General features: G+C 33.5%; 1 protein-coding gene across 1 annotated transcript in view; it reads right to left on the bottom strand.

Annotated features, from left to right (window-relative positions):
* Lrp1b (LDL receptor related protein 1B) overlaps positions 1–16,222 on the bottom strand; it is a 1,445,827-nt gene that overhangs the window by 938,352 nt on the left and 491,253 nt on the right. The window contains 1 exon segment of the mRNA XM_050139953.1: positions 4,780–4,899. Coding sequence (XP_049995910.1) covers positions 4,780–4,899 — 120 coding nt within the window.

Below are 16,222 nucleotides of genomic sequence, written 5' to 3'. Positions count from 1 at the left end.
GTGAAGATAAAATTCACCTGGCACACAATAGTACCTGAATGTGGGGAGGACAGGTAAGGAAATGGCCTCCATGAGAATCCCCTGTCGGGGACTCCATGATTCTTTGAGGATATTAAAAACAAGAACTTTCAGAGGATGTCAGTGATTGGAATTAGTATGATCACAGTTAATAATCCAATGGAACCCCCAAAAAAACGGCCTTTGGGAGTCAACAAGTAGGGTGTTAATATTGGAATAATGTGAGAATCCCATACTACATTCTAAATCATTTTCTATCATTTTTCTACACGTAGAAATTGCCTTTATTGAGTGACTTTCACATTGAATTGAGGCATCTACAAACACTAGGTTTTTACTTTTCAGACACTTAAATCCTTTAAAAGGAATTAAATGACCTTTAATTATAGTATATATTTAGCTTTTCATATGATAACTGATGCAGAGGATGTTTAGATGTACTAATAAATATGCCAACATTTCAAACATCCCAAGTTATCAAAGTCATAGGTAACAATGATGAAACAATTAGCCTTCCTTAACTATAAGGAAAAAAAATCTTCAAAGCTTCTTTAAATGAATAACTAGGTTACAAAACAGCAATGCTTGAAAGAGTGAAATAGAGGTCACAAATTTAGGAACATAATGCAGTCAGTTTCAAAAGATCTGGATGAGGGCAGCTGTAATGCGATGACCACAAAATGAGGCAAGTTCTTTGTAGACATTTGAGAGTTCCTTCTTTTTCTCTCTTTCTTTCTTTCTTTCTTTCTTTCTTTCTTTCTTTCTTTCTTTCTTTCTTTCCTTTCCTTCTTTCTTTCTTTCTTTCTTCCTTCCTTCCTTTCTTTCTTTCTTTCTTTCTTTCTTTCTTTCTTTCTTTCTTTCCTTTCTTCCTTCCTTCTTTTCACCCTCACTCCCTCCTACCCTCCCTCTGTCCCTTCCTTCCTGCTTTCTTCTCTTCTTTCTTTCCTTCCTTATATCTTTTTATTCTTCTCTTTTTTAATTTGAAAAAAAAATGTGAGCATGTTGTTTGACTACACTCTGAGGCATCAAAGGCACAAATTTTTCAAGGTATGCAGGAAAGGTGGAAACTAGAGAGTGCATTGAGCAGCACATGAAATGTTTGGAAAAATACAAAAATGGGAAGAGTGAATATATGCAGTAGGTTCTATGATAGCAGAGGAAACACTGATATGGTGAGATCTAAGTCAGGAGAAGTAAAGAAAGGAAGTTGATTTAATAGGTACCAGATGATACCTATAAAGGTTAGTGATGAAAAAAGTCTATTGAACAATCAGACCAAGAAAGCAGCATACTGTAGTAAAATAAAGAACTCCATGGGACAATTTAGAGAAGGATTCTCAAGAGACCTGTAGCAGATAGTAACTGTCCACTTTCCAAAGATCTTTCAGTTCAATTCCACAAAGCAGGATCTTGTGACAACACTGATTTTTTTCCATGAGAACCTCCATCAGGAAGGGAGTTCACCAATGATTGAGAGATGATCTCGCCTCCAATATACAACCATCTACTCCTGGAAATGTCAACAAAAAAGTCCAGTTGTCCAGTTTTTTTTGTCCCCCCCCCCTTCTACAAGCTTTTGTCACACATTTTGACTTCAGTCAGACATTGCTGTGACTATATTGATTTTTCAAATATTAATAATCTTTATCTTTGTGCATCACCGTTCTCTATCATTATGATAAATTAAGGAAAGGTAGGAGCAGGGAGTGAAAGAGAGAATGAATGAATGAGTAAGGGAGAAATAGAAATGGGAAGTGGAAGAGAAAGGAAGGAAAAAGAATGAACAAATATACAAATACCAAAAACAAGATAATCTTTCATTTTGAATTCTTGTCACAGGGTTGGCTTCTGGGACAACCATAGCTAATAAAGGAATTTAATAATGGAAAGCAAAAAAAAAAAAAAACCTTGCTGTGTAGCATAAGGGGCTATTTAAGATGGGAAAGAATTAACCTATATGGAATTCTTTGCTCTGACTTTGGATTTCTTTATAGACCTATAATAACTTGCAGTCATGGATGGCTCATTTGAAGTAAGTACTTTGGGAGATAGATCAGTATTTGGAGCTACATCTAACAGTAATGTTGAAAGAAATTTAGGTTTGCATTTGGAAAAGTTCAGCCCTTGGCTGCGGTAATGATGCTTATTTACTTTCACAGATTTTTCCAACTTTAATATTCTTGGTTTCTGTTTTACTTTTACTGATATGATTATGTTATCCAGGACAGAAATGTGATTAACAATTTCCTTTGTTCTTTTAACCTAGATGGAATATATAGCTGTAACATTCATGTAACTCCACAGAATTGGCTACAAAAGAATAGACATGCCATTTCTTATGATATTGCCTTCATTTTTTTTCCCATAAGGACAGGGAATTGTCGGGAAATACAGTGAAAGAGAAATAAATGTTTCTCACACTTGGCCACTAAGGAATGCAAGCAAAATAAAAGTAATGCATTTTCTATGAGTTACTTCCAAAATAATCACCACATATTTGCTTTTGCTTTTTCCTTTTTACAACAAAAGAAAATAAGCATGGCTGAGCTTTTGCTGTTAATTAAGAGATTAAGATTCCTGAACAGAAGTTCAGTTCCACTTTGGCTTCAGAAAACACAAATCTTGAATACTTTGGGTTAAGGCTCAGTGAAAGACAAGGGTGCCCAGAGGTCCATACCCTAGCCTAAAATATAAATAATGAGATCGGGTTTAAATGAGGAAAATGTAGTAGGTCCAAAGACTTCCTGATTGACACAAATTTATGTTAGGCTGACTTTCATTATTATAAAGACATTAGTGTTGGTCTGATTCTTTCAAAAATGTGAAATTCTGTGTATGGTTTTCTAATTTTTAAAGGTTATTTTAAAGCAGTATTTTGTCTTCCTATGGTAGATTTAGGATAAGATAAATATTTGACTATGAATACGTTTATAATATTTGTGTTTCACACAAAATAAACTATAACCTAAAAGTCAAGTACCAAATTATCAAAAGGAGCCTCTTCATGATAAATATGAATCCTGCAGACTTAAGTTTTGAGTCTGAGTGAGAATATCCCCCCATGGACTTGTTCATTTGAATGTTCAATCCCCAGTTGGCAGAGCAGATTGAGGAGGCATTTTAGCATAGATGATGAATGATGAAATAAAAGGCGTCATTTTCATCACTAGGGTCTTTGAAGTTTAAAAGACTCATGCCATTCACAGTTTGTTCTCTCTGCTTCCTGTTTGTGGTTTAAGATCTTAACTCCTGGTTGTGACTCCATGCCTGCCTGCCAGTATGCTTCTCTGATAGGTTGGTGATGGGCTCTTATCCCTTTGCATCCAAGAACTCAAATAAACTCTTATGCATGTTGCCTTGGTCATGGTGTTTTATCATCTCAACAGAAATGTCACTAAAACAGTTCTATTTTGTTTCTAATGCCTTTGACATTAGAATTTTGAAAAATTGTTTTTACTCAATTATCTTGAGTTTAAAACTATGTATTAAGGCATAAGTGGTAAAATAATCACCTAAGTAAAATTACTTTAGAGAAAACAAAGTTATTTTGAAAATATTGTCATTATTAGTGGTTTGGAAGGTATAGTATTCTGTTTCATGTTATTTAGTGTTTTTATGTAATTTATAACTATATCTTAGTATGTATATATTAACAGATTTAAGCATATATGTGTGCTTAAAATACATATATTCAGGACGATGTAAATGCACACAACATATTGTGTTTATAAGTACATAAAGATTATACATATGTTAGCATACACATCATAGATGTCAAAAGAATACAGCAATGACTTATAGTATTTTAGTGTTACAGATGAATCATTTTGAAGGATGTACATTTGCCAAAGAGTGCTCAGAAAATCTGGAGCAATTAACCCTTTGGAGAGCTGGATTCAAACCCAGGTATTCACACATGCTAGACATGTATGGCAGGCCAACACCTAGGTCCCCAAACTACAATTAAGAAATGGATATAATATGAAAGTCAATATTTATATTGATTGCTGTGGTATTAATCAAACCTCAGATAACAAAGTTATTGATGTCAAAACCTTAAAGAACATTACATGCATAGTAATTATTTTATTTAATTACATGTCTACTACACTGCAGAAATATGATAACCATAAATCAATTAAGAAGTAAAAATAATTAAATCTAGTGTGGTAGTGGGAGGCTAAATATTACTTCTGTATTTCCAGATTTTGCTATTATTGAAAAATAAGTTAAAAATTGGTACAAATACATATATAATTGTCATACTTTATGGGTAATGCTAACCTTTATTTTGTAAGAAAAAAAATTGTAAAAATTTAACATGAGAAAAGATTGTTTTGAGATATTTTATTAAATTTCTATTAACTAAGCCTTCATACAAGTATTAGATACTATTTCACTTTGTATTTTTAATGGTCTATCAAGGAGAATGAATAGAGGCTTCATACTTGGCCCATGGACATACTGGGAAGTGGGGAAGAAACTTAGAGAAATGTGGCTTAGTAGAAGGTTCTTGGATTAAAAGAACTGCTCTTAAAAAGGATTGTAGAATTCCACTTTGTATTTCTCTACTTGTTCTGGGACAGGGGAAAAGACTTTGCTTATCATATAATCATGTTCAAATGCTATGATGCCTTTTGAAGAGGGTTGGATCCTCAAAAAATTAAGGAAAAATGCAGCTATCTCCTTCCTAAGGTGGTGGTTATCTCAAGTACTTGGTGCATGCCAAAGAATACAGAGAGAGTCGCCTTTCATACTTGCCTTTACAGCTTCTCCCGTCTTCTGCTATTTCAAATCCATCCTCACAGTAACATTTTGTAATATTTCTGATCACTGCACATTTAAACTGGCAATTCAGTTGCTGACAGTTTGGTAGCAGGTCTGTAGAAGAAAAACAAATATAGCCTTATATCAAACCCAGCACATACAATGATTAACCTTAAATACATTAATATTAAGCATAATTGATCCTGAGAAGAAGCTATATCTGTTATCTTAAAAACAGATTGGTTTACATTTAGTTGAAGGATTGGTAACGCATTTAATGTCAATCAGTGTTCAGCTTTTATAATGTTAGCATATTACTATGTTCAAGTAACCAAGTCCTTTCAAATTCTTGCAAATTAAATTATTTCAAGAGGAAAAGTATTAGTGTGATGGTTCATTTCCCCATCCATGCCTTCTCCGCCTGATGCATCAATTGATTTTCTATCTTTGGGAGCTTGTTTTGACTTACCAACCCATGTGTAACCTGCATAAAACCAAAGTGTGTATATTCTACCTCAACAATTTATGTTTCATTGGTGAAAAATATAGAAATACTGGACATAATATATTTCATTATGCTTGATTTCTTTCAGAAGAAATACATCATTAAAACACAAGTTAGCAAACCCTTCAAGTAAATTCAGATTTATTGTGATAAATGCACAAGACAGTGGGTGACAGGAACACACAGTGCACAGTTGCTGATGAGCGCAGGATTTGCTGGATTTGAAAAACACTTCAGTAGAAGATATGATGATCTCTATGACCTAAAAATACTGTTCTAATATATTATAGAGGTTCAATTTTCCCATAAGATGAACAATAGAAGCTTTTAAGACTGCAGATAAATGAGTCAAAATATGTTGCTCTTTGACAAAAATGTAGTTGGTAATTTATAAAATACAAAATAATAGACAATAAATAACAATAATACATCTGGAACACTGCGAATTGAACATTGGGTATTTTAGTAGGCTATATTGCCTATACGGTTTCCTTACCTTAATTGCTTTCAATTACAACTTGAGATGAATTCATCTGCCTTCTCTTAAAACTCCAAACCTCCTTCCTAATACTAACTCATGTTTTCCTTGTTTCTTATTTCTTTCAGTAGGCAAGAGTGGTCAGAAGATATTTTACTAGTTTTATAGTCCATATTTGTTCTACTGTGCAAATTTTTGCTCCACCGCTTTTCAAATTTAGCTGAGCTAATAATCAAGTCCCCATGCCACTGCTTCTCTGCTAGCGCCATCTCATCTGTCCTATTCAAGATCTCGGCTTACTCTGTGTTCCACTTCCCCTCCTGGTCATGACTTTTTTTCATTTATATCAGGTCTGCAATGTCAAATTAAAGCCTTACTCTATTTACAAACATTTTGTTGGAACATAGCTACACTCATTATTTTACATACTGTTTCTGACCGATTTCATACCACCTCAGAGACTGCAAGGTCCTCAAAGCATAAAGTATCTACTTTTGCCTTTTATAGAAGACGTTTTCTGAATATTACACTAGGTCATTCTCAGCACCAAACTTGCCTTTAATTCCCCAAGATTACAAAGGCCTTAGGCTCCATCTCAGCCCTCTCTGCCATCAGTATTGCCTATTCTTTTCCTTTTTCTATGTGTATGTCTAGGTGTGTGTAACTATGTATATATCTTCTTTTTTGTTTTAAGCTTACTTAATTAACTTACTTTAGGGTTCATAAAGGAAGTCCTAGTGACCGTTATTCTTTAAGTGCGGTGACTCTGCTTGACCCTTATTTGATTTGACCAACTGTCAGCTCACTCTGCTTTAGTATAACACATACTTGGCTTTCTACTCATGTCATGATCTTTTTGTTGAGTTCCATTTCTTTTTATCTAACTAAGAACATAGTATGCCTATATAGGAACTGTGGTGTTTTTCTTTGTCTTTTGGTCAATTGTGAACTCCATTTTTTGGAACATGAATGTTGTTTTTGAATTAGAAGGGTAGCTTTGCTGTCCTCATTTTCTAACTTTCATAAACCAAATAATTATTGATATAGTGTATTATTTTTTTCATTTTGAATTATGTATAACTGTTTTCATTTTATTAATGTAGCTCCAACTAATATAAAACACAACTATATCTACTTTGTAATTCAAACACTGCAAATTGTTTCATCCTAACATGATATGCTAACAAATATTCATGCTAGCAAAATGTGGATGTAGATGTTAATAGCTATTTGGTGCATGCATTTTATTTAAAAATGACAATACAGAACATAGAATGATTGATTATTCTTACAACTCAGCTCTGCTTACTATATCTGGTGGGAATTTAAGAATCAGACTCTGAATAAAAAAATCTCATTGAACCTTCATAATATTTTAGAAGAAAATTTCATAGCTACTAGCTAGGCCAAGAATCTACTATAAATGTAGGACAGAACTTCACATATTAATAGTCTACTTGCAAACCTGGCTGATAATTTTGACTATATAATTGAGGTGGTATGTAATTTAATTAATTGATAAACTGTTATTATTTTATTATTGTTAATATTGTATTTACATTTTAATAATTACTTTCTCAAGATGGATAAAATAGTTCATAATTAATACTGGATCAATAAATAACTAAAAATCTTGACTTTAAAATGAGAATTAACATTAGTCATCATTTCCAGTTAGTTAATATAACACAGGGCAAAAATTTTATAAAAATACCCATTTCCTGATGTACAAAGAGAAGGATTCATCCATGTTTATGAACTATGGAAAGGCATCACAGAAGTGGTTGTGGAAAATGAATTTAAAAAGACTTTCAATGGAAGTTTGGAGAGATGGTTCAATGGCTGAGCATATGCTAAGCAACCATGATGGCCTGAATTCAGACCTACACACCTACATAACACACTAGAAGTCATCGCACATGGGCCTACAATATCAGTTATCAGGAACAGAAGCAAGAGAATCAATGATGAGTACTGATTATCAACCCAAAAGAAAACCGTGAATTTCAGGGAGAGACCTTTGAGGAATAAGATGAGAAAATGACCTAAAACCTTCCTATGGCATTGGTGTGGGGTATTCAGATAGGCAGGTGCAGAGAGGCATACTGTCTTATGTGGACACAGTGCACACATGTGCATATACACGCAAACATATACCACCCCAACAAACACAAACATTCGCACACACACATACACACAAACACACACACCATGATAAAATCATGGAGAAGAATCATAAGGCTGCAGTTCAATTAAATGAAAATGATCCATAAATACTCCTTTCCCCCTTTTCCATGTAATATGATATTTCTCAATAGAATAGACCCCAAATATTCCTTTTTCAAGTCTGTAAACCCCTCTAATTGTGTAGAATCCATTAAGACAGGAGCATGATCCACTGAAAGTTTTCAACAGGGGTAGGATAGCCAGGCAAAGAGAAACAAAAAAAAAGAAATACTGGATTTGGAAGGTCAGATTTTAAATCAAGTTTATAGTCTAATGTTAAAATATAAAAAGAAATCAGAGCTATATTTGGGTCTATTGGGTGTTCCCTTCTCAAAGATATGATTATTTACAGGATGAAGGCTAGAATTTGATCAAATAATATATGAAATTGGGGGAAATTGCTAAATTTAGACACTGATAACTGACAAATTATTCTGAACATCTGACAGTATGAAACTATAATTCAATATTAGACTTGTTTAATAAAATCACTATTAATTATTATAAAGTTATCTATCTGAACTATATATCATCTATGTCAAATTATAGGCGTGGTAATTAGAAAAAAAGAAAAGCTAAGTTTACAATGAAAGGTAAATAATAAGCAAAATTACACTGTCAAAGTATTAACAAAATTTAAGTGACAAAAAAGAAATAGATGAGTATTGACCTACTTAATCTATCAGTGTTTGTGACATAAGGAAGTAAATGCATGCGAGAGATTGATACTTATGGGATGGATGATGGTATGGGTTTTGACAATCTAACAACATAGACTACTCAGTGAACAACATGATAGAAATCCTAAAATAATTTAGTATATAAAGAGCACTTAATCAAAGCATAACATAAAACCAAGTGCACATCTGTGATCCCAGAACTTTAAATTGCAGGCAGGAAGATGAGCAGTTTATGTCACCCTCTGCTATTTGATAAGCTTGAGTAAATGAGACCTTGTCTCAAAAATGCTAAATCAAATAAAAATCCAAACAAATGATCAAAAATACTATCAAACATCCAGGAGTAGATCATCTAGAATGGATGGGAGACCTTGATGTCGTTAAAGTCTTTAGTTATAAAACTGGAATTTTGAACACAGCAAAACAATAACTTAAAATAGCAAACAACATTGTTTCTATTATCCTGTATTTATATTCATTAAATAGCCTTACCAATTCAGAAAAAAAATGACTTTCATAGGTACAAACCAACCAAAAAGGATCAGCAAAACATCTTTTCACAGAGCACTTTTCACAGACTTATTTTTAATTTTCTTCTAACATAAATTAACTTAGATTCATGATTCAGAAGATAAAGTAACAAAAATGAGAACAAATATAGTACTTCTGAGAAAAATTGTGATGGGATATTCCCAGGTGACAGGTATGCAGCCCAATATACTTTAAAGCACAGATATACCATTGAAAAAAATGCCACAAGGAATTTATGAACAATAAATGACTCATGTTGATAGCACACCAGATGTAGCTTTGGAGAAAGTGCACAGATGCCAATATGTTTGTCCTGGTTTAATGGCTCTCTGTAATAGAATAACATTAGAATCATCTGCAGCAGGTAAAGAGCCAGTTTCTAGGTCATCTATAGTCTTCTTTCAGAATAAGCCTTATAGACATCATCTTCACCTACGTGCCAGCTGGCATTAGCAGAAATCCTTGTTTTCTAGTGATATGGAACTAAGAAGATAGCAAAGCTATATGCTGGGAGTTAGGGATGCCTCTAAAACAAGAGATGACTGCCATGTTCAACGTTAAGAACCACAGAACCAGCTGAATGTTATGATATATGTGTGGGAGCTGAGAGATGTAGGCCCATTTTCTACATTGTCTGGTGGTCAGAGAATCTGAGAGACTAACTGGTACAATCTCCACCTCCCTACACAGGAGGTGGTCACCTGACCTCTTTTGAAGTTTGGTAAACTCGGCACCATTCTGAGGCAGTGAGGGTATGCTAATATGATTCTGCTCCTTCCATTGTAACTATGACTCTGGGGAGGAGGTGTTTTCTGCCTATGTGACCAAGTGGACATGAGGAAAATGTGACTTGAGTCATCTAAGCTACCTAGGCAACAGAATGTTAATTAAGCAGTTTTATTATCTTCTCCTCCAGTTTATATTTGGTATAAAAGCTGGTGGAAAAATAAACACAGGGAATTTGGGATCTGAATAATTCCTGAAACTCCCTCCCTCTACTGTCTTGTGAATCATGTCTTTATTGTTGCCATGCCTCTACGCAGGTGGGAAGTGTTTTTTGTTGGGGCTGGTCCCCGACATATATACATATATGCATATACATATACATAATTTATTTCAGAGTGCTTTATTTAAACTATGAAGCAGAGAGTTTCACTATAGGAGATTAATTGATAGTCTGACACACCATTCTTCCACATTTGATTGGGCTCTTTGTGAGAGTTCATGTTGCCAGGTTTTGTATTTTGGTAGATGTTTGACCCTTACAGGCTGTCTACAATTGTTTTCTCTCTTAATCCTTTCCTTGCCTTTAGTATAATTGTGAAAAACATTGAGGAAGCATTTGGAAATATTGCCCCAGGCTGCGATTATGTATAGGTCAAAACTAGAATTAAGAAATGAAAGATAACATACAACTGTAAATCTCTGAAATACATCTGGAGATAACAGACTGAAAACTTGTAAAATATATTTCTGGAAAATACTCTGAAAACTCTGGAGAAACACCTGCTTACATGTTGTTTTGTTCTTTTAACTTGTGGTTAGTTCAGAAGGACCTAACAATAACCACGTCTGGCAATGAGGCAGAAACATCAGAGAAGAAAGCTCCCACCCAAAGAGATCACATGTTCCAATTATTATTTAGAGGTACACATGTAGAAAGCCAGTTATGGAAGAAATTAACCACAAATGCTACTCAGTGGGGCTAATTGCATAAATTTGCATACTGAAAGCAAACTAAAACTTTTGAAACCCCTTGCAGAGAAAATAATAATCTTACAGACATTTTAATGATATGTATATGTAAGAATAATAAAATCCCCACTTCTTGATAATAAGAAGAATCCATTGTTTTAAACAAATATAACATCTCAATTTTATCTTCTCAATGAAGAGATACAAAAAGAAAATTTGAACTTCTAAGAATGAGTCAAACTTCATAAAAAGTCCTTATTATTGCTCATTCATTTCTGAGATTTATTATACACAATGTACAAGGATTAGAGTCTGCTAATATGGTGAAAAAGAACAAAATTAAATATGTTTAGTTATTGTATAAAATGTTATTAGGAATAGGGAAACTATATAATTTTAATAGAATTCTAAATATAAAATTAACATATGCATCTGTTGGCATACTTTTCCATTAAATACGCAATGAAAATTAAGTCAGTACATGAAGGTAATTCTACCACAAAATTCATGTTCATTGGAGAAATATTCAAAGTTGCTAAGGTTTGGAATGAACCTCAATACCCTTCAGCAAAGTAATGGTTTAAGAAAATATCACATGCACACACATACACATACTCCATGTCATTGGTTATTATTCTCTGCATGTTTGTCATTTTTAAGCTACAAAGAATAAAATCCTGCATGTTTAGTACAGTTGAAGAAAGTGAAGAATGTCATATACAGACAAAAAAAAAAAAAAAAGAAAGGAGATTTTTACAGATTAGAGAATGGAACTAGATGGAGCTACGTAGACACAATCCTTGGATGATGAACGCATATGTGGATGTATCACAGTGAGATTTGACATGAAATTGGGTGTAGAATGTTTTCTATCATGAAAATTCCCTGGGGTTAATAATCAGCACCAAAACTTCAAATGGAAATAATGGAACTATCATTGTGAATTCCATCAAGCTATAAAATTGATATTATTAATATCATATATAGGAGAAACTAAAAATAGATATTTTCTGCTACATATCTTAATAGTATAATTTTGTGCATTCCAATATCTTCTTTTCTCGGGCAATGTTTTGATGAGTTTTGACATTATATTGATATTCTGAAATATGTGTTCATGTTCATATATCTTCTTGATTTAACAGCTTTACCAAATATTATCATTCTTTATTCCTATAGAAGAAAGGAGAGAGAGAGAGAGAGAGAGAGAGAGAGAGAGAGAGAGAGAGAGAGAGAGAGAATATGAAGCTGAAGAAACTGTAGCCTTCAACTAGGGACACCCAATAACAAGCTGGACAAGAACCAGGCTGTATTTGTTTATTTAAATAATTGTTTTAGAGTAACATAGTAAATAGTAGGTTGTCTTCAAACATATGTGTCATTATATTTTCTCTATTAAAGTTCCCTCTTGTCTCCTGACTGATCTCTTATTTAATCTTCTGTTCTGCTTTATTTGCACATATATTTCAATTTCATTACCTTCTCTACTATCCACCCCATTCAGATATCCTTTCCTCACCATACCATTCTCTTTCTAGTTTTGAGACCTACACATGTATGTATTCATGAACGTACAATCAACCATGTATTAAATACTTACATAATTTTAAATCTAGGTTCTACATATAAGATAAATGTATTTTTTCTGAGCCTTGTATATTTTACTTAGAATGACATTTTCAGCTTATATTTATTGTTCTACAAATGCTATGATTTAATTTTATTCAAGCTTGCTAAAATTCCACTGTGAGTACATGTACAGCATTTTCTTTAACCACTTATCTGAGTATGGACGACTTGGCTGGTTCTCATTCTTGTCTATTGTAAAAAAAAAATAATATGGATGGCAAGTACCACAAGTGTATGTGCTGTCTTAGTGCCCAAGAGTGATGTAACTGGGCTTTTGGTAGTCTTTTATTTAGTTTTTTGAGGCCTGTCATACTGATGTTGATAGTGACTGCATGATTGTGTGCCCTCATAAACAGAATGTAAACATTTCTCTTTCTGCCACAACTTGACCAGCATTTGCAATCACTTGTTTTCTTGATGATAGCAATTTTGACTAGAGTGAGAATGCATATAGATGAAACTTTCTGTCATGCCCAGCCATTCACTTCCAAAGAAATATACAGAGGCTTTACTAATTAAAAACTGTTTGGCCTATTAGATAAGGCTTATTATTAACTAGCTCTTACAACTTAAATTAATCCATAATTCTTATCTATGCTTAGCCACATGGCTTGGTATCTTTTATCAAGGAGTCATTCTCATCTTGCTTCCTCTTCCCAAAATTCTTTTAGTCTAGTCACTTCACCTATACTTTCTCTCAGGATACTGGCCAATTAGCATTCTATTAAACTAATATTAGCGACAAATCTTTACAATGGAGAAGAGCATTCTCCCAGAGCATTTCCCATATTTTTTGTTTTCAAAACAAGAACTCTGAATCTAATTTCCTTTATTAAGCTTTTTTCCTAATCATTATCTATGACAACTTGTAACCAACACTCTAAATAAATAAAGACAAATATCCATAATCCATTTCGGGGGGGATGTGGGCAGTTGTCCAGCCTTGGTATAGGTAAATCTTCTCTAGTGGCTTGGATATTTTGCCTTTGTGGGTCTGTGCTTGAATCCCTATATGTTACTCTGGGTTTTTTTTTTTGTTGTTGTTGTTTGTTGTTTTTATTCATGACATCTCCAAACAGTTTTATTTTTCATTTTTGAAAGATAGGGATGTTGAATACTTTCCACATACTTATTAGCATTAATATTTCTTCTTTGGATAACAGCTTAATAAATGTATTAGGCCACAACACTCATTCAATAGAGTGCTGAAAGACTTAGTCTCAGCAAATTAGACAAAGAATAAATAAAGGAGATACAATCAGATAGAGAAGTCAAATTATATTTATTTAGATATAGCATGATCCTATGCTTAAATGATCACAGAATTAACAAATTGGATTCCAAAAATTTTTAAAGATTTTTGCATAGCAATAGAAATAATCACCACAGTGAAGAGAGAATTTGCAGAAAAGGAAAAATATATACCAAAAGCACAAGGAGTCACAAGGACTTCATATATAGAATATATAAAGATCTTCAAAAATGAATGATACACCTACACACACACACACACACACACACACACACACACACACACAATACCCCAAATCACCAAACCAGTGGCTAAACTAATGAGGTGAATGCACATTTTTCAAAGTAGATTTCTCTCAGGGTTTCAGTTGTTCTTCTAACAGGACTCTGATTTAGGTGCTCCTCTGGTAGATGGAAAACATCTTTTCATTACATTTACTTGTTGCTCTTTCTCAACACCTATTTCAGACTAATGCTTTAATCCATAACACACACACACACACACACACATACATACACCTCTCTCTCTCTCTCTCTCTCTCTCTCTCTCTCTCTCTCTCTCTCTGTCTTTGTCTCTCTGTCTCTCTCTGTCTCTCTCTCTCTCTCTCTCCCTCTCTTTGAGGTTCATTATATTCACTTTTGTACAGATAGGCAGTTAAGGATTGTGAGTCTTTTTAAGAAAAATAGTATCTATGATCACATATAGTTTCTAAACTGTAAGAAGACTTATTTGGAGTTTGACCCACTTCCTAATGCTTTATCTGACCTACTTCTTAGCAGGTTCTCAGAAACAGACATGTGTGATACCTCAAGAACATTGCTTTTACACAGAGTTGTGACAGAGTCCCCAAGAAGCTCACGAAAAGTACAAACCACCCTATAGTACTGTTTGATTTGAGAAAACACATGAGGGAGTTTACATGATATTTAAATTAGTCATCTCTAACAATCTATCATTATATATGTTTTACAGGTCCCAAATATTTCTTTCTGCTATTGAAATCTAGCATATCACCTTATATTTAAAATTAAACCCTCAGAATACCATAACCAATTTGCAAACCATCAGACTTCCCCCCCACACACATTTTTGTGTTGCTTTATATTCACAAAAAAGTAATACTGGCCTGTTTGAAGTTATACAAGTGAAGCAGTTATGTCCCACTGTGAGAAAATTTTTTTATCATATGAGATTTACTGCTATTGTTTGAATACTTCTAATATTTTCAAATTTTGATAAATAAGTATTTTAGGGGGACTTTTCTCTGCAAAGACAAAATGCCTTATTAAACCATTGAGGAAATATTTATTTTGGTGCACATTTTCAGCATAATTGGTTGGTGATTTCTTGGACCCAAGCTCTTGGGTAGAACATCATGGGGCAAGAAATGTGTGACAAAGGAAAATATGGTTGTCAATGGGAAAGAGACAGAAAAAAAAAGGCCAAGACAAGGAACAGACCCCTAAGGAAGTGTTCCAGATAACCTATATCTTTCATGCAGGATCCACTGCATCTAAAATATTCAGGTCCTGTCAGATGGAGCCACCAGCTTGAGCCCCATGTCTTCCATATATCAGATATTGAGAGAACCCCATAAGATCCTTCATACCTAAGTCACAACACTTGTAGTTTTTAACAAAGTAAAATTTGCTTGGAAAATGAAGTGATAAAGGCAGCTTCTAAAATCTGAAATTAGGTTAGACTATAAAGAAAAATTTGACTTTCATAGTAGGCATGATGAAGTGGCTCACTGATTAGAAAGCGCCAAATGGGAGTCCAGTCTTTATTTGCATTCCATCCTTACAGTGACACTCTTTCTGATTTATATTTTCATGAATTTACCTGATGGTATCATAATGTTATTCATTCCATTTTATTATTCAATATTCATACTCCAGATACCACTGTCTAGACAGGCCTTATCCAATACTGTTTGCATTTCCTAGTTCATCTGCCTCAATTTTAGAAACACTTTTCTTCTAAAGATTAAGCTTTTTTACTTTAATTTACCCAAAGCCTTATTTTCATCCATACAGGACTTTCTTGTTTTATTTTCTGACAGCAAAACATGTCTTGATTGATAGAATTCAATCACTATGTTGAAATAATACAGCTTGTTTTTTATCTTACATTAGTGTCTTTTATTTGCTTTATCTTTTATATGTGAAAATGTGAGAAAATTGTAATGCCCTTCAAGATCGCACCTGGGTCCAAAATTCATTCTGGGTTGTAAAATACAGGCTGTAGAAAAACAGTCTAAAGATTTTATGGTAGGAGTTGAAATAGATATGGAGAGTTTATGCTAAATTTGTTGTAAATATGCTGCTCACTAATTTTAAATCAGCACAAGTATGCAGAAATCTATGGGCATGAAGATACTGCTTAATGATGAATATAATGATGCTAATAATAATTATTATAAAATTTCTCCCTACTTGATG

This window comes from Alexandromys fortis, unplaced genomic scaffold (assembly GCF_014885135.2).
Source record: "Alexandromys fortis isolate MF-2015 unplaced genomic scaffold, M_Fortis_MF-2015_v1.1 scaffold_33, whole genome shotgun sequence".
Taxonomy (NCBI): Eukaryota; Metazoa; Chordata; class Mammalia; order Rodentia; family Cricetidae; genus Alexandromys; species Alexandromys fortis.
The sequence above is the reverse complement of the archived record's forward strand: the minus strand, read 5'-3'. Positions and strand labels throughout refer to the sequence as shown.